Genomic DNA, 23,467 nt, shown 5'->3' on the forward strand with positions numbered 1-23,467 from the left:
TCTGGAATCAGCAGAAACTTCTCCGGGGAAGCCAGGGGCATCCACTGGACACCTGACAGGGCTGGATTTTCACGTAACAAGAAATTAGTATGGGTTGAGACTTTATATTCTATAGGGAGAACTGAGTGTCTCAGAGAAGAAGGGGAATTGGATGGGAAAGTTCTGGAAAGGGGCCAAGTATAGAAGAGAGGAGAAGCAAGAGAAAGGAGGGGACATTTTGTGACAAGGCGAGCATCTATGGGAGGTGCCCTCTGTGACTGAGCCAGCTGACCCTGGATGGCAGTCAAGGTCATGAGTAAGGTAATACTGGGGCACGGTCACTGGTCCACCCCTCTGTGTGACTCTGAGACACGCACAGGAATCATGAGGGTCAGAGCATTTTCAGCTTTTGGAATCAAGCAGGCTGGAACTTGAAAGGAGTAGGGATTATCCTGGTTTCCTGGTCCTGTGTAAGCTCTCAGCTCACCCTCCCCATGCAGCTCTGGGGAGGAGGAGAGTCCCCCAGTATATGACCCCTCAGCTGTGTGCTCTTCAGACCAGACCCCTCACTTCTCATTTCCCTGAGTTAATTCCTGTGAAAATGACAGAAACGCTCTCAGATCTCTTTTGGAGAATAATTGAGCAAATGTAAATCTGACAATTGAGACAATCTAACGGCCAAATCAGTCAGGCTCCAGGAATGAAAACTGCTCCCACACCAGGTAGCTCAACACAGAGAATTTAACATGAACGCCTGATAAGAAACTGTTGAAAAAGCTGAACATGCAAACGTGAGCGATGAGGCAACCCCAAGGTTAGCTGCAGCTGGAATCCCCACGGCCCTGTGGTTGCAGGAAAAACAGCAGGCTAGGGTTGTGGGGCACGGAGCAAGGACTGGCTGCCAGGAGCTGTGCCTGCAGTGGAACTGCCACTGAAAAGTGCCAATATAGAAGCAGGGGTTTGGCTGCGGGCGATGGAGCCACTGCCGGAGCAGAGAAAGAGGGAGAAAACCCCTCAATTCTGCCTTCCTCCCACCTACCATTCTACCAGGCACTCCCATCGACTGGACAACACAGCCAGAAGCCAGGAAGCTTGGAGAATGTCGTTTACAGACAATAGTGCCAATTACACAGAGCAGAGCAGGGAAGGGACAGAAAACGGAGCTCAGCGCAGACAGGGATCCAAGGACCCACTCAACTGTCGAGCCTCAGCGTTCACTCTGACATGTTCAAGTGGAGTGACCAAGTTCGCGTCGCTGTTCATAGGACTGGTGATTTTGACCTCTGTTGTGTGAAGCTATGTGTTTTATTTCATGAGGCAGAAGTTGTATAATCAACCCTTCATGTACATTCCATGCTGAGAATTTTAAATGAATCTGGAGCCTTTTCGTTCACTGGAAGGAAGAGAAAGACAGAGTTGGTGCATGGACATTCACTGAGCAAATGTGAAGTGTTTTATAAATACACCCTAAATACTAGAATCAAGGAATAATGATATATTGGTCTATGAAGAAGTGTCTGGAAGAAAGTCATTTATTGTATTGTGTACAAGTGTAACCCTGTTAGCAGAGATGTAGATACCGTTTCCGTTTATCTATTTTGTGAGAGTTAGCACATATAGATCGATAACACAGAACGTGTCATTGGTGTGTGCATCCTTTACTGGTTCCCAGCTATGACCTTGAGGAAACGACAGCCTCTCTGGGTCTCAATTTCTTAAATATAAATGGGGACAATAAAATATACCTCATGTGGCAATCTTGAGGCATATGAGGAAAATGTGGGGAAAAGTTTCATCAATTAGTAGGCACTCTACAAATATGTAGTGGTAGTACCTGATTGATATCCAGGGGCCACTCGTGTCTATGAGCTATTAGATACCCACTCATGTCTGGCTTTTTCAAAGATTATCATAAAACATAAGCAAAGGAACAAAACAGAGAAAGAAATGAGAAGGACCCTGACAAGCACTGCTTGCCTTAGTTAAGCCACGTAATTTCTCTTGACCTTCCTTGAATATTCTGTCCTGCCTCGGAGGCCAGGAGAAAGCTGGTCGGCTTTATTAGAGTCTCCGTCGGCAACAGAAGTAGCTCGGCTTGCAGGGTCCAAACACCTTCTCATTCTCAGCGCATATCTTCTTGCATCTGCCCCGACCCAGCCAGCATGTCTCACAAGATGCAAACTCACCTGCGCCGAGAAAGAAGTGCTGCTATGCCTTTTCTGGAACTCCCTGGAAATGGGGAAAAGTTCACAGGCCACAAAGAGGGATGGTTTGTGTTGATGATTACAAAGAGTGTTTTCAAGGACCAGCCCAGTTTTTTCAAAGAGCTCTGCTGTTTTTCAAAATGGAGTTGAAGAGAGTTAATTTTTAAACAACAGGGAGGCACCGACCCTGTTCTCTTTGTTTATAGCCTTGCCCGGGTCAAAAGGAGGCACAGTCCACGTGTCACATATGTTATAGAACTATGACAATACACACACGTGATACTGCTGTAAAGGCTACAAGGTGATAATGGGAGGGACAGCTTGTGGTTTTGAAAGATCCTCGAAGGAGTGAGAAGACTTGGGCCCCATTCTTGTGCGAGTCTGCAATGGCCACGTGTCCTCAGGGAACTTCTTAATCTCAGCTTTCTCAGTTGTCAAATGGACATGCTATAAATACTTGTCTACATTTTTAATTCTTTTAGTAGTGAAATGGAATAATTTATGTGCGAATATTTTGCCAAATACTATTTATTCCATTAGCTATTTTTTGCTGTTACTTTGAGCAGAAGCTAATTTGCATGACCACGAATAATTTTTCAGGATAATGTTCATGAACCAGGTAGGTAGTATTTGCCATCAAAGAAACGTTTATTTGTTGCTCTGGTTCTCCAGGGGCGGCATTTATATTGTAACCCCTTCTTTTCTTTCCCATTAACCACCATCTTCCTAGTCACCTCAGGACAACATTGAACCTTACAGGCTGGTACCACTACTGACTGCTGTGCCCCTACACAACTCATTTTTCCATCCCCGTCATTTCAGTCTCCCTGCTCTTCACGCTCCCCGCCTCACCCCTGCTCCTCTCTCAGATGACTGCTCAGTGACATACCCAGCTAGAGGTGCTCCATTCCTGGGGTGCGATCGCATTGCCCTGCCCTGCATCTCCTGAGCCTGCCCACGTAACTTCTGAGTACAAACCCAGAGATTGTTTGTATTCGTGCTTAGTGTCGCTTCCATGTGTTGCAACTTGCTGTGTTCCCTGGGGACTGCCTTGTTTGTCCATTTGCTTCTGTGACACCCGCTGTTAGAGTCGAGTCTGTTCCCCCAGCCTCTGCTCTCATAACCCCGGGCTGTCACCTTCCTCTTCCTGTTGGTGCTGTGCACACCTTGAGGTAAGAATTCCGATTAACTCTGAAACAAAGTCCCTGGTGACTTTCACTCTAACATACCTGATTGGGAGTGAGGGAAGACAAAAACTGAAACTCTGCTGAAGGTGCCCTCCCCGCAGCCGATGGCATTGAGAGCTTCCTGACCACATTTACAAATAAATGGGACCCTCTCTACGACATTGGTCAGACCCCTACTATATATAATTCTTGGCTCTAAGGCCTCTCAGCTCAATGGCTGAATCTCAAGCTCGTCAACCCCTGTTTGCCTCCAGCTCCTAATTTTATTCTTTTTCACCCCTTCATTCCCAGCTCCTCCCTCACCTGGGATCTTCTGCGCTAGCACCTGCCTCGATTCCCCGGCTTCTGGAAGCGCCGCCTCTTCACCTGGATTTGCCAACAGCTGTGCTTTGGTGCCTCAGCCTGTCCTACTGCCGACTCAGGAAAGAATGAGCATTTTCAGCCTTAGAGTCAAGTAAGACTTGGAATTATGTGGCATTTCTAACCCACCTCCTCTTCGGAATGCCAGGGACTATCGCTAGGTGCCCATTTGCTGCAGAATAAGAACACCTGTGCTCCCGCCCATCACCCTGATAACCTGCTCTGGATGCATTCTTAGGCAGGGCTTCTCTGCAGTTGGCACCCAGTGGCGTGAGCAAAGCGATTACTTATGACAGCATCTGTGCTTCTCAGGGCATGTGTGGTTGGGTTGCTCAATGCCTGTGTCGCACGGGTTGTGGAAGATTGCCAGCCCTGCTTAAGAGTGTTGTTGAGTGCTGTTCTACCTGGTTGGGAATCACAGAATTAAAGCTTGTGACTCTGGTGCCCTGAGTTGGAAGCCTAGCTTATCACTTATTATTTGTGAGCCCTGGGCAAAATTGTTTAATATCTCATCTATGTCTCTGCTTTATCATCTGGGAAATGGTGCGTATACTAGTACCTACCTCAGGGGGATGTTTTGAAGATGAAATGACATAACCCACATAAAGTTGGTCACAGAATACCTGATTGCTTGGTCAGCACTCATTGACTAGTAGCCACCTTAGTTTTTCTCACTCTGAAATTCTGTCTAAACATTTCTAAATTTTGCTTGCAATTACCCAAGAATATTCCTTTCCATTCTGTTCATAATATGCTTTCTTCCTGTGTAAAATGACTCCACAAAAAAAGATCAGGGGACTATTGGTTATGAACACCTCTTCTGTAATAGGGGCGAGTTTTCACTGAACCACCCTCACTCCTTCGTTTGGCCCTTCCTAGACCAGTGATATACATTTGTGACACCCTTTACTGGATTTAGGGACAGAGTCTGGCCGAGATGGATAAGCACGTTTCCAGAGCAATGCTATTTGGCTAGTCTAAGCTTGATCCTTGACCTCGGTTTACCGAGCACCATGGATTAATGAGAATAGCCACCAGGTTCACATATCTACGGCCAAAATGACAATCCAGCAATGAAGAGATTTCTCTGTGAAATGGAAAATCCAAATATGATACTGGAAACAAGGGGAGGAGAAGATAAGAGTTAGTGGGCTGGCATTTCATGCAGTTCTAGTTTCACTACTGTCTCCATCACCTCCTGGCCTCCCGACGTCAGAGAAAGCTGACAGGCCAGAGCTCCTAGAAGTAAAAACTATACACAAGGGATCTAACTTACCTTCTTGGAATTCCTGGTTATTCTTGAATCCTGCATGGCACCCTGAGTTCAAAACAAAGCAGAATTTGGAAATTAAAATCTGTGTAGGAGATAACACCGTGTAACACAACATTGCCCAAGGACAGCAGGTCGCAAGGGTTCAGCTTTATTCTGTTTCTGAAGTCTAGCCCTCATGGTAACCAGGAAGAAGGAAAAAAAAAAAAAAGGAATAGCTGTTTGCTCTTAGAAAATGCTCCTGCAGATTCAAGAAATTCCCATGAGAACTGCGGTGGGGAGCTGACCATTACTCTTAATTTTGTGGGGGGTACATAGAAGAATCATCAAATATTCTGCTCTGCCCATTCAAAGTGCCACACATTCTCATTTACCTGATGGAAATTGAGCCAAAATGAAGAAAAAGACGAAGACAAAATACAACATCTTTCTGCTTGGGACCGTTGCTGAGGGAAGACCCTTCAGGACAGAGGTTTGGGGTGGCTTTGAGAGAACAAGAGGCTCACTTATATTTGAAAGTAATGTGATATGCTCTTGGTCAGTGAAGTGAATCAATAAAGAAAACCCATTTCTATGCTCCATTTCCCAGGATCAAAAACAGACATGATGGATGATAGCCCTTGGCCTCCATAAAGCTTGTATTTTGGGGATCTGACTGGGGTAGTGGAAAGAACAGCAGGCCAGGAATTGGGAGACTAGGGGCCACGTACAGCTGTGCCCTGCCGTCCAGGAAGTGGGGGCGCCTTTCCGCTCTCCCCTCTCCCAGCTTCGGTTTTCTCACCTATCAGATAAGGACCAGTGACACTCACGGACAGATACCACCGTTATTCTGCCAGCCTCTCGAGGCTGTTGTGAGGCTCGAGTGTGATGACTATGCAGATGTGGTTTGAACATGTGAACGCTTAGAGGGAGTCTGGTGTGCGCTCAGGAGTGTGGACGAGCACTCTCCCGGCTTTCATCTGTCCTGTCTGTAAGTGTCACCAGGAGAAAGGAGGGATACCAATGATTCTGCCAAGTTAGCCCTGAATCCCTGACCGGTCACAATATCACCCAGCAGATCAGTCAAAATCACCACATCTATTTAATTCATTAAGAGCATAAGTATCAGAAGTAATATTCCTACCACTGCGCCCTCCCCCCAAATAAGTCCCTTGCTCTTGCCTTTGCTTACGCAATGCTCTGTCCTTCATTTTTTGAATGAAAAATAAGATCATTTACAAATGTAGACTCTGACGTCAGACAGGTTGATTTATTGAGTACATGACCTTGAGCAGATTGCTTAATTTTTTTTTTATTTTTATTTTTAGCTGAGCCATCCTGCCACCTGTTGGCAGCTCAGCGGCTGCTCAGCTCGGGCTGACTCGAACCGCTGTTGCTCAGAGCTCAAACTCTTGAGCAAGCTCTTAACCAACTGAGCCACTCAGCCAGCCCAGATTGCTTAATTTTTTGGACCTCACTTTCCTCATCCTTAAAATAGGATGTAATAATGGTACATTATTAGCTACTTCATAGGCTCCGGAGAGGATGAGCTGAAATAGGCGTGTCAAGTGCTTTTCAGTGTGTCTGGCTCCTGTCACTAGGACCACAGTTCCATTCCTCTCTATCCAGCTCTGAGCCCAGCTTCTCTGTAAACACTTTTTTCAAGGCCACTAATTCATAAGGAACCTTTCCTGGCCTGGAAAACACAACACTGCTGATAGTTGTATGTTTGTTTCTGACCCTTGCTAACAACTCAGCATCAGGAACACAAGCTAGTACGTATGTACTAGAGGGTAGAGTTGAGCCGAATGCCTTTCAGTGTTTAGGCATTTTTAGTAACCTGGAGCCGGCCAGCTTGGTGGGCTTGTGATGAGTGTGGTCACATAGCCTTGGGGTTTAATGCTCTGCTCACTGTGTTGAAATGCTTAACAGTTTTACCTGTGACTATGTGCTTTGTAATGAAGTCTGATGGGATGAAGAGCCTGTGCTGGGGCCCTGGAGCTCAGGTCCCATACGCGCTCTGACAATTAAGTTCGCGAACTTGTTGCAACAGTGTTGCTAACCTTTTTTGTTATCAGAGGGATTATTTATTATGAATTTGTACCAACTGGACAAACAGTTAACCAAGTTCACTATTTGGAAGTGCTGAAAAGGCTGTATGAAAAAGTTACACAACCTGAACTTTTCGCCAACAATTCATGGCTCTTGCATCACAACAATGCATCAGCTCACATGGCACTGCCTGTGAGGGAGTTTTTAGCCAGTAAACAAATAACTGTATTGGAACACCCTCCCTACTCACCTGATCTGACCCCCAATGACTTCTTTCGTTACTCGAAGATAAAGGAGATATTGAAAGGAGGACATTTTGATGACATTCAGGACATCAAGGGTAATACGATGACAGCTGTGATGGCCATTCCAGAAAAAGAGTTCCAAAATTGCTTTGAAGGGTGGACTAGGCGCTGGCATCCGTGCATAGCTTCCCAAGGGGAGTGCTTCAAAGGTGACCATAGTGATATTCAGCAACGAAGTATGTAGCACTTTTTCTAGGATGAGTTCACGAACTTAATCGTCCGACCTTGTATCTTCCCGCCTGGCTTCCCTCCTCACCTTTCTGGGGCATGGGGGTTCAGGCTTCACAAACCCTGGGACCCACCTGGCCTCCTCCTTTCTACTCCTTCCCAGCAACCTCTGGGACCTGGGTCTCAGGACACAGCATTGATGAACCCCTCCCTGGTTTAGGCTGGAAACTCCCCTCCCCCAATTCAGTACATATGTGTCCTCACGTAGAGGTTGGGGTATCCTTGGGAGTCGCCCAGTCACCCTGGTGGGGGTGGCAGGCCCATGGGAAGGGACATGCCTGGCTTGACTCTCTCTGGCACAAGTCACCCCAGTTTAGCAGCAGCTGGCAGGAGGGTGTGGGGCACACGCCTGTTGGAAGAGTAGCAAGGTGAGGGGACCCCCTAGGTACCTGTGGGGGTCTGCAAGTGTCCCTGTGCCTGAGGAAATGCAACATTAAATAGCAAATAAAAAGCACTATGACAGATGGAGAAAACTGGGAGTAAAGGAAAAAGCTTTATATTTTCGTGGCTTTAGTGACACGTTTTTCATGCTTTTTGAGCATGGGACCATGCATTTTCATTCTGCCCTAGGCCCAGAAAATTTCATAGCTGGTTCTGAGCTAGTGTGAACTTCTAATCTTAGAAAAATGAGATGACCCCTGAAACCACCTAAATTTAAAGGCTTCTCCCCATCATGGGAGTCACAAGGCCTCCGTGTTGTATTGCTGGGCCAAACACGGCCCCTGTATGTTGGTCCCTAGGGGCTAGACTTCGTTAGTTCAGAGCCCCTGGGGTCTGGTTCCAAACTCGAATTCTTCCACATCTAGTTGCTTTGAGTGTAGCGCCAGTAAGCATTTGTTTAGCCATGGAGGACATGCCTACTTTTTGTTTTCCACAAAATTGTACCCACTCTACTAACCAGACATAAGACAATCCCTGTAGCTGTGAGACTCCAGGTCACCCTCTGAGCTCTCTGACCCCGAGCTCCTGCCTTGCTGCTGAGTGACATCATCTAGACACAGGAGTCCCTCTCTGATGCCCCTCCTCCCTGGGGGCTCCTTTGATCTTTAGGGTGGTGGCCATAGGCCACTGTCTCTGGAGGGCTCCTCCTGGGAGGGCCTTCCCCTTTCCTGTGACCTTGTGCAGGTGCCATCCAATAATGCTTGTTTTGTGTCACTGCCTCTTCCTCGATCAGCCCTGAGTCCTGGAACTCACTTAACCCCTGTGTACAGAATTCGCCTGATCAGATGCACCTGCCCCGTCCACAGTGAGGTACAAACAGGGAGTCTGCTCTTCTAGAAGAGTCCAAAGCTGTGCTTTCCTCAGGAGAGTTAGCTGGCTATTTGTGAGATCTCACACAGAACTCTGCATGCTGTGGTCTGAATGCTCCTGTCCCCCGATACTCTTACGTGGAAGCCCTAACTCTGAAGGGGATGGTGTTAGGAGGTGGGGTCTTTGCGAGGTGATGGGATTAGTGCCCTTATAAAAGTGACCCCAGAGAGCTCCCTGTCCCCTTTGCCGTGTGAAGACACAGGAAGAAGTCAGCTGTCTGCCCCTGTCAGAGGGCCCTCATCAGAACCCCACCACGCTGCCCCCCGATCTTGGACTTCTGGTGTCCAAGAACTGGGAGAAATGAATGTTGGTTGTTTATAAGCCACGGAGTCTGTGGGATTTCGTTACAGCTGACTGAACAGGCTGAGACACTGTACATCCTGGGTTTGGATGAGAAGCCACACGAAACCCTAACACCAAGTGGAGTTTCTATTGCCTTTTAACGTTCATCTGTTTCAGATGGTCCAATGAGGACATATTTCTGTTTCCAACTACACTTGCTGACAGAGACCCACTTGTGAAAGCAGAAATAAATGGGATAATGAGACAATAAATAACCGAAACCGTGAGTGACTGAGAATATCTAGAAGTTTGTCTCATAGGTTTAAATCTTTTTAAGTGAAGTTTGGGAGGGAATAGAGGAAATTTGTATTTTCAGTCTATCATTCTTAACTGAATTACTCATAATTGATAATCAGTATGCACAAAAAAATGTCTAACAAAAATATGGTGACTGAGGCCAAGGATACATGGGACTTCCCCTGATAGTCTTTTTAAATAAAATTCTTAGTTTGGGATAGTTTTAGATTTACTGAAAAGTTGCAGAGATAACACAGAGTTCCCATCTAGCCTTCTCCCACTTTCCCCTAATGTAGCACCCACGTTAATCATTAATAATTATTAATGAATAATTAATAATAACCACGATACTTGTTCTTTTGTAAGATTTCTAAGGCTATTTGGGTTCATATACATATTTAACAATTGAAATACTATACACACACATGTGAACTCTCAATCAAATATTTGGTAAGCTCACACCTATCCAGGGAGCTGTTTGAGGATTAAATAAGGTGACGTATTTGGCACTTACAGTGTGCAGCATACTGTTTTTAAAATAAATAATGGCACATATGCTCAGCCAAGCAGTTTGCCGAGAGTACAGCTCATAGATATTGGAGCTGGAATTCAGATTCTATCGGAGTTCAGTGCCAGCTCTTCACCCCTGTGGTGTAATATTATGTAATTAATCTTATTTCACATGAGTAAACTGAAGCTGCTAAGGGAACACAGTCAGGATTAGAAGTCCAGACTGCCAGGCTCCAGACCTGTCCTTCTTGCTGTCTCAGATGTCTTCATCAGTGGACACCCCACTCTATCCTCCTTACATCCCCATTTTCCTTCTTGGGAACTTTCCAGAATCAAAAAACCAGTGAGCTGCAGACTGATGCCCACAGAGGTATGTGGGCCCTGCCCAGCAGAGCGCAGAGAGATTTCTGGCATGCCTCGCTGATCAAGATGGTATTTGGTCTGGAAAAATGTATAAATGTGGGTGTTAGCTGCTCTGTCCCATGGACGCTGGGCGGACCTCTCAAGACCCTGCAAGTCATGAGGACGCTCCTTTTTCTCTTTGCTCTCCTCTTCTTTCTGGCCCCAGGTAAAATGCACACCTTTGCAGGAAGGGTATCAGAGGGGGTGGCCCAGAGAGAAGGTCTGCCTCAGGGAGGACGTGGGCACCGTCAGCTCGGGACTGCCAAGGCGCCTGGCTCCCGTGGCGCTGCCGGGTACCGCTTGCTGCAGGAGGCACCTTTTGCCTAATGCCTCTCCAGAAATCTTTTGCATATTCCATTATTATGTAGGATGGGGTGTTACAGGTCTGCAGAAATACAGGTATGCCGGAAAAGATGCTTTTGACCCCTAGCCTCATGCTCACTAACAAAAAGAAAAATTTGGGGGAAAACAATGTAAAGCAAGGGTAGCCATCTATGGATATTTTTAAAAAATAACAGTCATGATAGAGATTAAGACAGGTATGAAAGAGAGACAGAGAAAGCAAGGAATGGAAGATAGAAGGACTGGAGCTTAGAGACACTGTGCGTTCATGCTAGGCATGGCATTAGGTAGAATAATGAAACTTAAACTGTCGTTTTTAATCATGTACTGTAGAGCTGGATACTGTGACAAAAACTTCACGATGAGATGCATTTAGCTCTCCAATGCCAGCGCCTTTAAGGGAGACTCTACCCTACTCTACTTAGTGACATTCAGAGCAACACTTTGGGTTTGGTAGGCCCATTTTACACCTGTTTTACAGATAGAGAGACTCAGATGGGCTAAGCAGATGCTCAAAGTCATACGTAGAAGCAGGAGTGAAGCCAGGATTTGAGCCCACTCCGTCTTGCTACAGTGAGAGGATGTGTCCTTCCCGGTCAGAACTGTCACCAGTTTCTCCTGTCCCTGGGAACCTTCAATGGCTCCTTTAATTTTGGGTCTTCCCCACAATTAAAGTCCAAGACTAGACTCACTCCAGGTCCCAGACGGCAGAAGAAATGGCTTTCCAGAAACCACCGTGAGTCCAAATTTGTGTCAGGTGCTAGCAATACCTCCTGTGTGGTGGTCAGAACGTTCACAGCTGCTGTGCGTGCCTCTGGTCGGTTCTGCACCAAGCCTGTGTGTGTAGATTCTGTGTCAAGGATATGACGCCCCCAGACCTTCTGGGAGACATTCATTGCACTGGCTTTGATGCACACATGGGAAGTGACCAAAGGTTTCTTTATCGGATTGCTCAGACTTATCATATAATTAGTCAGCACAATACAGGTTATAGAATATGTGATGGTCTAACATAAGTAAATGAAAATGTACTATCGATGTGTCCTATGCACCCACACATGCACCACAGAGGTACGTTAACCTCTGGATGGGCGTCTGTGATGATGCATTAGAAGCCTCGTGGGCACAGATGTGCTTCCCCTTTCCAGAAGCTTCCTCTCGACCATCACCCTGAGTGGGATCCAGTACAAGGTCTGTAGTCAGTGAGGACCAGCACCTCTAGCCTGAGGTAGTCTGACAGCAGTAGGAGAGGACAGGCCCCTGGAGGGGGAGCCACGGCCCACCGAGCTTTGAAATACTGGGGTATTTGTCCTAATGAAATCCTATGCCAATGAGAGCTATGACCACTGCACATGCTGACACCAGTCCATCTGGTTCTAGTCACATGTATGTTGATCAGGCACCTTATATGTTGACATTAATTGCAATCTGACTCTTTCATTACTTATACCCAAATTAGGCAACTCTAAAATGTTGATTCTGATCTGTTGTCTGTCCTTAACGTGAAGCTGGCTGCTGTTACGATTGCTACCGACAAAGCACTCGGGCCAGAACTGGTACTCGGTGCAGACTAGCCCAGGAGGAGGCTTGGAGAGTCATTCCCAACATCCTCGGCCCTGCTCTTGACACAGCTGACGGGATGTGAAGGGGAAACCAGACTGAGCCGTTTTAAGCAGTCTCTTTATGTCTATACACTGTGGAGAACTTTTTCTGTCTATTTATTCTCCTTTTACCCAGTCTCAGGCTATCTCCCCAATCTCAGACTGCTCTACTCTTCACAACGTAGCACTTTGAGAGTACGTGGCGGGGTGGGGGGTGGGAGTGTGTGTGTGGGGGCACGGAGTTATTGACTCTAAAGGTGTTTGATGATCACCCAATAGCTGTTGAATCCCAAAGCCCCCCACTCCCATCCAAAACACTGGGAGACAGAGCTCTTCTTTCTGGCCTGAAAAATCAGGTAGAAAACATTTCTGTGCCAGCTCATTTACAGCAGAAAGAGCTCTGCCAGCTTGTAAAGACATCTTCACTAACTAGTTACTCGACTGTATCTGGTAACCAGACATGTCTGAGATGAGAATTAATCCCGGTGACTCCTTCCTTGTGTAGCCAGGAATGCATTTTTTGATGAGAAATGCCACAATCTTAATGGGAGATGCTTGAATTCTTGTAAGAAAAATGAAGAACTTGTTGCTTTATGCCAGAAGGCTCGGCAATGCTGTCTGATAATCCAACCATGTTCAAAAAGGAAAAAAAAAAGATCAACGTGGAACAGTAGACTTCCCAGAGCAACACGAATGACCTAGCTGCGTCTCCCTCTTCCTCTGGCTTCTTCTGTAAGACACTTCAATAAAAATAAATGACTGTCTTTTATCAATTTGTCAAGTGCTTCACTAAGAAGAGGAACATGAGTAGTTCATCTCGATGGCCCCTCCCTCCTGGATTATTTTTCTGTATTGTTTTGGTGAGGGAATTGTCCCAACGCCATCTGGTATTTCTTTTAAAAGGGGAGTCCAAGAGACTATAAATCAACAAACTGTCACTTGCTCTCAGGCAAATAGCCCCAACCATCTGTTGAAATAGATGATGATGATGGTGATGATGATAGACAGATAGGCAAGTAGATAGAGAAATGAACATATGTCAAGATGCATAGTTATATTAATAATATATTAATAATAAGATAGTTGGATAATCTACTTATGAAAACCCTCATGTTACACCCCTGTCTGAATTAATTCTCTTAACTCTATGCTTTTAAATTGGAGGCAGTTAAATACTTCCAATGAATTTGTTTCACATCCATAAGTCTGGATTCAAATTTGCTGATGGCCAGAGGGATCATAAATATCTAGCATTAGTGACCTGAAACCTGATCCAACCTTGACATTCTATTTTCCTAGGAACTGGCTAACTGCCAATGACCCAGTGACACTAAGCTCTTACATTACCTAGTTCCAGTAAGGACTTCCAAGGCTTCAGATCATCAGCCTCGGTTCCCTGCTGGGTGAGAGATCTTACCTTATCTCCCTTTTAATTCCCCAAGGTCAATGTACTTAATCCTATTGGAATCAATGACCCTTTTGCTAACACTTTTCTGTTTTGAGATAATTATAGAGTCACATAGAGTTGTAAAAAATGATAGAGACATCTCGTGTTTCTTTTAACCAATTTTCCCCAATAGCAACATCTTGCAAAACTGTAGTGCAGTATTACCACCAGAATATTCTCCCAATGATACAAAATGAGTCCGTCACCATAGAGACCACACATGTTGGCTTTCTAGAGCCACGCCCTCTCCGCTCCTGCCTCCATCTCCTCCTTAACTCCTGGCCCTACTAATTTGTTCTGCATTCATACAATTTTGTCCTTTCAGAAATGTCATCTAAAGGGGATCATACACTAGGTAGCTTTGAGGATTGGTGTTTTACTCAGCACGATTCCCTGTAGATTTTTCAAGGTGGTTGGGTGTGTGTCAGCAGTTCTTTCCTTTGTGTTGCCGAGCAGTATTTCACAGTACGGATGGACCACAGTTTGTTTAGCTTTTCACCATTGAAGGGCACCTGAGTTGTTTCCAGTTGGGCGCTGATTGGAATGATGCTGTTACAAACATTTCCGTTTGTAGTTTTTTGAGCAAACATAAGTTTTCATTACTCGGAGTAGTAAATGTCCCGGAGTGCAGTTGCTGGGTCTTAAGTTAGTTGCAAGTTTAGTTTTTATAAGAGAATGCACACTGTTTTTCAGAGTGGCTGCCCATTTTACATCCCCACCAGCAATGTAAGAGTGAGCTAGCTTATCCACATTTTAACCAGCACTGGTTGAAAATAGCGGTCACTATTTTTTTTACATTTTTTTTTGCCAGTCCGGTTAGTGTGGATTGACAAATCGTTGTGATTTTAATTTCTCTAAAACCCAGTGATGTTTTTTGTTTTATTCTCCAAAAGAATGAGGCAAAGATCCTTGGAGAAATGGCTAATTTTAGGACTGGAGCAGGAAATATACAAGATAAATCCAGAACAAGTTGGAGTCCCAGACCATATGCACATACTCCAAACAAACAAACAAACAAACAAACAAACAAACAAACAAATGACATGGTGTGTCAAAGAAACAGAAAAGCCAACTGAAAGTGCTCCTTATGACCAAAGCTGAAGTAATTTGAGCAAATAATAATAATAATAATAATAAAAGTATACTGGATTATAACTCAAAGTATAAAATAAATATCTATGGCCATGGGTTCATATTGGTAAAGATAAGAGACTGAATGAATGAATGAATGAATGAGAAGAGACAGCTCTCTCATGCAGAATAATTCCAAATTATGTAGCTACTCCACTCTCAAAGAAGTGAGCATAATTCCACGCGCCTTGATTGTGGTCTGTGAACAATGACCTCCTTCCACGGAGTACAGTAGCCAAGGAGGAGAAAAGGCAACTTTCCAGCTCCCTCCTGGGCCTCCACTGATCACAGCCCTGGTGGACAGTGTAGGAAGTGCCTGTGGCCTCCCTGACATCATGGGAGGGAGGGAGAGAAGTCCTCGTTACCTGTGGGTGGTAGTGACAGCCTGGACTCTGACTAGGTCTCCTCTGACGGAAAGCTGGGGCAAAGCCTCATGCTTCAAGGGGTGGGGTGGGGGTGAGTGGGAGGAGCCCTTGTTAAAATTCAAGCACAGCAGAATTCTTGTAAAAATGCAGTAATTCATTCCCTACCTGTTTTCCCCACTCTAATGTGGAAAGCAGGAATGGGTAGATAGATGATAGGTGATTGATGGATAGATGATAGATGGATAGATAGAAAGATAGATAGATAGATAGATAGATAGAGAGATGATAGATAGATGATAGATAGATATAGATACGTAGATGATAGGTGATAGATGACAGATAGACGAATCTCACAATACCATACTTGGCTGTGGTGTATAATTCCCTTTCTATATTGTTGGATTTGATTTGCAATAATAATACTGTGTTGAGGCTTGTTACATCTATGTTTATGAGAAATATGTCTTTTGTAGAAATATAATTAAAAACAAAATCTTCTCCCAACACAGAAATCGTATCCACAAAGGCAGCAGAAAAAATAAAACACTTTTATTCTCGAATAAGCATTAAAGCAAGATGTGATACATAGCACAGCAGTCCACTAAGAGATGGCCAAAGCAGAAAGGGACCTCAACCCTTGTTAACCCAGGCAGATACAGCTCGTTACATACACGGTAACAACCAATCCTCAAAAAAGAGGACTAGACAGCACTGCTTGTCACACAGTTATCCTAACTTCATCTGGAATTGGAGTGACAGTCGTGTTAGCTTATTGGCTATTCAGAAGAACAACAAACTCCTCATATCGTTATGACAGGAAGTCATTTTGGAAATTGGAGGCAGGCACCCACTGAAGTTCTGTTCCTACCCTTCCAGAGATGCTGCCATGTCCTTGAGAAAGACATCCCTTAGTCACAAAGCTGGCATGAGGCCTATCTAGTCTTCAAAAAGGTTCATACTCATTTCAAAGAGATGAGAACAACTTGTAATTCCAAGTTTTCTAAAGTAAATGCTCAAAGGAAAAAGAGGGGAGAGAAATCTCTTCCCTTATTTTCAACAGGGAGAATTAAGCCTCTTATTTCTCTTTTGTGTTTGCCCGGAGTCTTTATTTTGCTTTCTTGCATTGTCTCTGTCTGTTTTTGTTGGTTGGGTTATGCTGAGCGTCATAGAATGATTTAGGAAGTAGTCCCTCTGCCCCTGTTTTCTGGAAAAGATTGTGGAGAATTTGCATCATTTCATCTTAAATCTATGTTAGAATTCACCAGGGGAACCATCTGAATCTGGTATTTTCTTTGTTGGAAGCTTATTAATTAGTGGTTCGATTTCTTTACTATAGGCCTCTTCAGAATATTTATTTCTCTTTGCATGAGTTTTGGTAGTCTGCATTTTTGAAGAGATTGGTTTGTTTCAAGTTATCAAATTTGTAGTCATCAAATTGTTCATCATATTCCTTTGTTATCCTTTTAATGTTTATGATATCAGGAGAAATGATGAACCATCAAAGCCTGATTATAAAGACCACATGTATTAAGTGGATGTGAGGGGCATACAAATTTTTATAAATGGATTTTTGACACTAATTATGTTTTATAACGTCTGCCTAAAAACAGTTTCAAAAATATTTTTGGTAACTTGAACCCATAAATTTATGCTATGTTAATAAAGCAATTGATATTCATTAAATAGCTAGATCATTTCTAAATGAGATAAACTGTGGAAACATTCATTGATAAGCATAAATTTAAGCTTATATACTTTTGGCTTCTTTTTTTATGCAGCAAAGAGAGAATAGATATATAGGGTTGTCGGAAAAGTCATGACGCATTTTTGCAGTGAAAAACAGGAAAAATACGTCATGACTTTTCCGACAGCCCAACATTTGAGTCTGCTCATAACATTTGCCGTGTTGAAAAATTGCACAGCTCGTTTTTGTTTTGCTGATTCTTCCCTTTGCAGTCAGCTCCAGGCCTAGATGCTTCATGATGGCATTTGCTTGAATAACTTTGAGATCGTGTCACTGGACTGAGTAAGGATTTTAAGAACTCTAGTGGAGAGGCTGACCAAGCAGAACAAGAATTAATTACATGGGACAGAATGAACTGATGCAGAATGATGAGGGTTTTTATGATTATTGTTTTAGAACATCGCTGCCCTTTAATGTTCTGTTTTCTGCTTATAAGGAACCCCTTTCCCTTTTCTCTTAGATTCTACACCCATAACAATTTAGTCCGTTATACTTTTGGGAACAGAAATGAAACATTTATTTTTTTCTTCATGCCTGATCATTCTAAAATTAGGAAACTACTATTTATTCTTATTTTTATGGCAATATCATTATTTGCATAAGTTCAATAAGAAAACTTCTCCTCGTAATAAGACACAAGTGGAAGTCCTGGTTCTATGACCTGGGCTTTGACGGGAACGGCGATTTGAAAATGAAGTGTGTAGAATCCAATCTGAGGAAGTAAGTTGGCTTTATGGGCCACAGCTCACAGAGCTCTCTTGGAAAAACCAGCCTGGTACCTGGTTCCAGGCCTCCCAGGCTGACAGGTGAGTCACGATGGTCTCTTCCTGGCAGGCCTAGGAATCTGACGATGTTTTGGGGACCTCAAACATTCTCCATCATCAATTGCAGTCATTCCCCACAAAAGCCCGGCTGCCAATGTCTTGCCTCCTGTCCCTGGGCACAGTTAACCACACTGACTTATTCTGTTATTTAGTGAGAAGTGACCTTGATGTAGACAAGATATGTGGCTATGGGACTGCCCGCTGCCGGAGGAATTGTAAACGAGAGGAACACAGGATTGGAACGTGCCCCAACACCTATAAATGCTGCTTGAAAACATGGAAGGCCATCTCACTGAATCCTGTGAAACCCTGAAACCCGCTGCTGCTGGCCCCCGGGTCGCCGCCGCGGTCCCTTCTTGAGGAATGTCCCCTAGAACGTCCCCGGGGCAGCCGCTGGTCCAGTTATGAGACGTGGGTCTGCTGCGAGCTCTCACCACGGCAGAGGCAGCGCGGCAGAGGGCAGGCTCATCCTGGGCGCCACCGGCCGTCTCTGGTTGTGATAAGGGAGGGCAGTAACGTGGGTTCAGTGTAGGTTTCAACACTTTAAAATCTGAACCAAAAAATATATCTGATCAGCCACAAGCCTAAGTGAGCATGTTTTGTTTTGTTTTGTTGCTTTGTTTTTGGCCTGAATCATTTCAACTGAACCTGATAACGTTGGTTTTCTTTTCTGATCAGAAGTTTTGCCAGACGTTTTGCTTAGCAGTTATTTATGTCTTTTGTTCATTTAAATGGAAAATAAATCAATATTAAGTGAAGTTTGTTTGGCATGCATTATAATTCAAAACATAGATTTCTGGGCAGAAAAACAAAGAAAAATGATAGAGGATGAGAAGGGTGCAAACAAAGGGGTCGACCCAAGTGGATGTCTGTGCGGGTCACATCCAGCAGGTGGCAGCAGAGAGCGGCACTGCCCTGGGTAGCGCTGGGTGGCTACATCCAGGTTCTGTCCTGAAAACGGGTAAGGAAAGGGAGTAATAGAGCATTTGACTTGGATGTCCTGTATTTCAGGGTAACCGAAGGATTCATGATGAAAACCTTCTCTCTAGAAAAGTATCCCAGCTAATAAATAAAGTAAGAATAATAGAATGAGAATATCACCCTTTTCTGAACAACTAGGGAGATAACCATCTAGCCAATGAGTGTCAATAGCCGCTACAATCAATAGGAATGGCCACCTGATACGTTTGCCTCCTGACAGCTGTGCACAACGCCACGTGTGAGCTGTTAAGCTGAACTGGGCCCTTTTTGGCCAAATATCGTAGCACAGGAAAATTCATGTAGCCTCGCCCCCCAGTTTCAGGATGCGGTTAGCTCGTCTCATCTCTTGATAAGCTCCCCCTCCCAGATGACTTCCAAGAATACTGAAGATGCCATATCACCTCCTCAGAAAATGCTTTGGAATATGTAACTCAGAGAAAAGGACTCTTTTTAAAAATATAATCACAGCACTATTTCCCCACCTGGAAAAAAATCAGCACAAATTCCTTCATGTAACTTCATAGCCAGTCAGCGTTCAGAAGACCCTGACTGTTTCATAAGCGTGCTTTCGTCAGAGTTGGTTTCTGAGAATTAGGATCCTAAGATCCACATACTGCGTTTGGTCGTTTGTCTCCATGGATGGTGTCTTATACTTGCTATGCTGCCTATTACATGCTGTGCCCCTAATCAGATGTGAATCTGAGCAGGTCTTTAGATCTTACCGCACCAGTGACAGGGGAGGGCGGAAGCTGCCAGACAGCCCTGCAAATACAACAGGCTGGAGGACAATGTGGCATTAAGTTGGCTCACTTATCACGTGGGCGTCCCTCTTCAGTATTCTCACACTCTGTATTTTACAAAGGACTTTCATGTCCAAAATCTCTTCTGATTCTCACAATTCTCACAATGAATTAGTCATGCCAAGGGGCATCATCCAACCTTTTTAGGTGCAGAAACCCAGGCTCAGAGGGACAAATGGCTTTCCTGAAGTCTCAGGCTAGTTCGAGGACCAGGCATGACCCCCACCTCCCAGCACAAATCAGGGGCAGCATAGCAGGCTCTGCTGGAGTCCGAGCCCCACCACTTAGCGGACAGCCTCGGGGATCTGCGATATGGCCATTCAAGCAACACCTACAAGCAGAGAACCAACATCTGGCCCCATTCTACCATTATTTTTTGTCTCATTTCCAACTTGATGTTTTGCCAACAGAGCAGACATGCTGGACTTCCCAGATGGCAGTAGAGAAAAGCAAGGGGCTTCTTCAGACTTGAATTGACACCAACAGAAGTAACGGCTGGGGTGATGATAACAAGTAGAAAGAAAACTAGCTCATCACCAGAAAAAATTAGACTGGCCTTACCTCCTGCTTTGCCTTGAAGAACCCTGGCTTTTGCTCGCTGTCCTGATATCCCATCCTTCCACTTTCTAATGGGCTTGGATTCTGAAATAGCCCTCACCCCCCCCCCAAGTATAATTCACATACTCATGTTAATGGCTGCTAGTCTCAGTGCGGAAGGGAATTACAAAGTCACATTATGTTAATTTCATGGCGTAACAGCAAAAGAACATGGACCTACATTTTAAAAAGAGGCAGAAACAATGATTAGAATACGCTGTAATGGGTTCTGCTCTCCTCCCCATCAGGGTGGATGTGGCTTTTAGCAGGTAATTTGTTGTATAGTTTTTCTAGAACACAGGATGCTGGTGGAAGAGAACAGGAGCTCAGAAAATTGTTCTGTCCTGTTAGGGCAGATGTAACACTGCTACCTTTGGAATGGCTTCACTGACCTTTGTCTATCGAAGAGCAGAACAGTCTTTTCTCTGGTCCCTCATTTTCAAGGTTGTTCTTTTCAGAAGTAGCAGGGAAGGTTTATTGTACCTTAAGATCTAGACAGAGGACATCAGATGTGACTGTTTGGGGCTCAATGTCTTCATCTAATTAGATCAAATGATTGTAACGCACTAGAACAATCCTCTAGCTGAGTGGTGATTATCAAAATACTGTTATGTTTCGATTCATAATTCATCACTATTAATGTCTGAATATTAGATTGAGCTTTTTATTTCCTTTAATAGGGAAGTCAAACATCTGTAGGAATAAATTGCCTGTGTGCTCTAAAATTTGCATCTCTGGCAAAAGATCCCGAGTCCACACTTAAATAGATATAAACACAGCTGTAATAAATAGCTTCTGGACTGGGATATAGAAGCACAAAGAGCGTGTAGATGAGGGAATCAGAGAAAGCCGCACCGGGAGTGGAGGTAACAGCATCGTCCCATCCCCCCTCCTGAGCATCTACCTTGTCCGGCATCCAGTTGTCCGCATCTGGTGGCCTCAGTGACTGATGCCCCTTATCACGGGCCAGCTGCCTCCCATCCCTGCCAGCGTCCCCAGTGCCTCTTGGAATCGGAAGATTTTCTAATGTCTAAAAATAAAAGGATGTGAGTGGTGCTGACGCCATGTCTGACAGCCCCTCGGTGCTCGCTCGTGTGGAACCTGTCTGGAGACCTAAGGGCCGCTCGGTGGTGCGGGGTGATGCTGGGACCCCTGTGCACATCTGTTCGCAGCCCCAGACCTTCTATCCTTCACCGTTGCTTCTCTGAGGCCCAAGTCTCTGCTGCTGCTGCCTTTGTCCATCCACCTTCACCTGCCTCCAGGTGGAGACCAACTATTTTCATTTACATGAAGACATTTTCTCTGGACCAAAGTGTGCATGCAGAGGAGACACAGGGGATAAACACTGCCCTTCTCGGGTGGCTGATGCTTTAGTAGATGTCATATGGTTAGAACTCTCTTAAATCAGTCTGTGCTTCTGTGCTTGAGTCCGGGACAGGCTGCCTGGGTGGTGCATTTCTGAGATGATGCAACAACGTACAGCCGCATGCCCGCTAAGGAGAGGGGAGAAGGGCCTGCTGCTTCGTTATTACCAGAAGAGAACCCAGACTCAATTTCAGAATTATTTAAAGCCTACTGAATTGGACCCAATGGCATCCATAGTCAGGTGTTCGGGGGAAAGAGGACAATAGAAGGGTGGGGTGAGATGAAGAAGAGTCAGAAAATTAAAGTCATAAGGAGGCAAAGAGATGACTGAGCCGTGGAGGAGCCGAGGGACAGGGAGAGACTCGGGGAGCAGGAGCAGCAGTGGAAGCTGGGACTGGCGTGGGCACCGCCTGTGGAACTTGCAGAAATGACAGGTTTGAAAATCAGGTCATACCTGAAGTGTTGTCTTTTCCTGCATGATTTTTTTTTTTTACACTAAGATAAATACATTCAGAAGACAGGACAGAAGCACTATAATGGCTTCATTTATGTCACCACTTGAACGAATAGCACTTGAGGAAATTGGTGATTTTATGTTAATGACATATTTATTTTGCCTCTCTCCTCTCTTTGCTATTCTTCTCGGTCCCTGTCCTTTCTTATTCACCAAGCCCACTCAAGGCATTCAGGCATAATACTCACTTCCTGAGAAAAATGGCTTAACGTTTGTTCCCTAGCATGGGAAAGGAATGTGTCTGCACGTGTCCCTTGTGACCGGGAAATTATTCTGAATGCAGCTCTTCCCCTGCTCCCTTGCACTCCACCAGCTCAGCTATAACGGGAGCCCTGCTCTCTGTGGGGTCACCCAGACCTGCCAGGCTTGCAGTCCCCTCGGCCACATGAAGCCATGCCTCCCGCCATCAGTGGCCCTGCTGTTTCCAGGTAAATGGGAACTGTCACCTGGGCATGGGGGCCAGGTCTCTGCAGTGATCACTTCCAGGTTGGAAGACTCCACTGTTGAGTGCTCTGGGCATCACCTCTCTCTCTCTCTCTCTCTCTCTCTCTCTCTCTCTCTCTCTCTCTCTCTCTCTCTCTGTCTCTCTCTCACACGCACATACACGGTGCATACTAATGTGCACACACACAAATTACATTTACCCCCTGCCAAACCACTCTAACCCATGCTCCACTTTCTCTATTTTTACAGAATAATGGAGGTATGTAATTGGCAGACAAAGCACTGCATACATTTAACGCGTATAGTTTGATGAGTTTGGACATATGCAAACACCCCTAACAGCCAAGGGAATAGACATACCCAACACCCCCCAAAGTTTCCCTGTGTCCCTTTGTGTTTACGTTTGTGTGTAATAAGAACACGTAACATGAGATTGAGACCCTCTTAACAGATTTTACTGTGCACAACGCTGTGATAACTACAGACTTTGCTGTGCAGTGGGGCCTGGGACTCCCCATCCTCTACGACTGAAACTACCCCATGGGGCAGCAACTTCCCATGCCGTCCCCCCACACGCTACCTCCCCCGCTAGAGTGAATGTGCCTCGACTTCATGGGTCAGCTGAATGGAGAGCTCAGAAAGTTCTCTGCTGTGTATTCTCTCTCCAACAGGGTTGTCCCGGGCCAGGTATGTTACCCACGAAGGCACGGAGGGTCCCAGAGCACCTGCAGAAGGGGCAAGTGAGCCCCACTGGCTACTCCACCGAGGAAAACACTACCTCTTACCACACACTCCCCCTTACAAGGGTAAGTCACCGTACCTGTGACGAGTTCACCCACCCCGGAAACGTATCGTGAGTGAATGGATGGGAAGGTGACACCTCTACCCACCCGATGACTGGATGGGTGGGGCAGAGGCTGGGCAGTGGCTGACAGTAAGGACAGGT

At 45.2% G+C, this 23,467-nt stretch overlaps 1 protein-coding gene and 1 long non-coding RNA gene across 2 annotated transcripts; both read left to right on the plus strand.

The window, feature by feature from the left end:
- The first annotated feature begins 3,094 nt into the window (after positions 1–3,094).
- LOC109386794 (uncharacterized) lies at positions 3,095–23,275 on the plus strand. Its single transcript, XR_002124847.1, has 3 exons — positions 3,095–3,355; positions 3,662–3,824; positions 23,193–23,275. It is a non-coding gene; the product is annotated as an uncharacterized LOC109386794 (long non-coding RNA).
- Positions 10,484–13,025, plus strand: LOC109386793 (beta-defensin 106-like). The gene is made up of 2 exons (XM_019650299.1): positions 10,484–10,532; positions 12,815–13,025. The coding sequence occupies exons 1-2, from the start codon at positions 10,484–10,486 to the stop codon at positions 13,009–13,011; spliced, it is 246 nt and encodes an 81-aa protein (XP_019505844.1). The 3' UTR covers positions 13,012–13,025.
- Positions 23,276–23,467: the final 192 nt, after the last annotated feature.

The sequence above is a fragment of the Hipposideros armiger genome, unplaced genomic scaffold (assembly GCF_001890085.2).
Source record: "Hipposideros armiger isolate ML-2016 unplaced genomic scaffold, ASM189008v1 scaffold_139, whole genome shotgun sequence".
NCBI classification, from domain to species: Eukaryota; Metazoa; Chordata; class Mammalia; order Chiroptera; family Hipposideridae; genus Hipposideros; species Hipposideros armiger.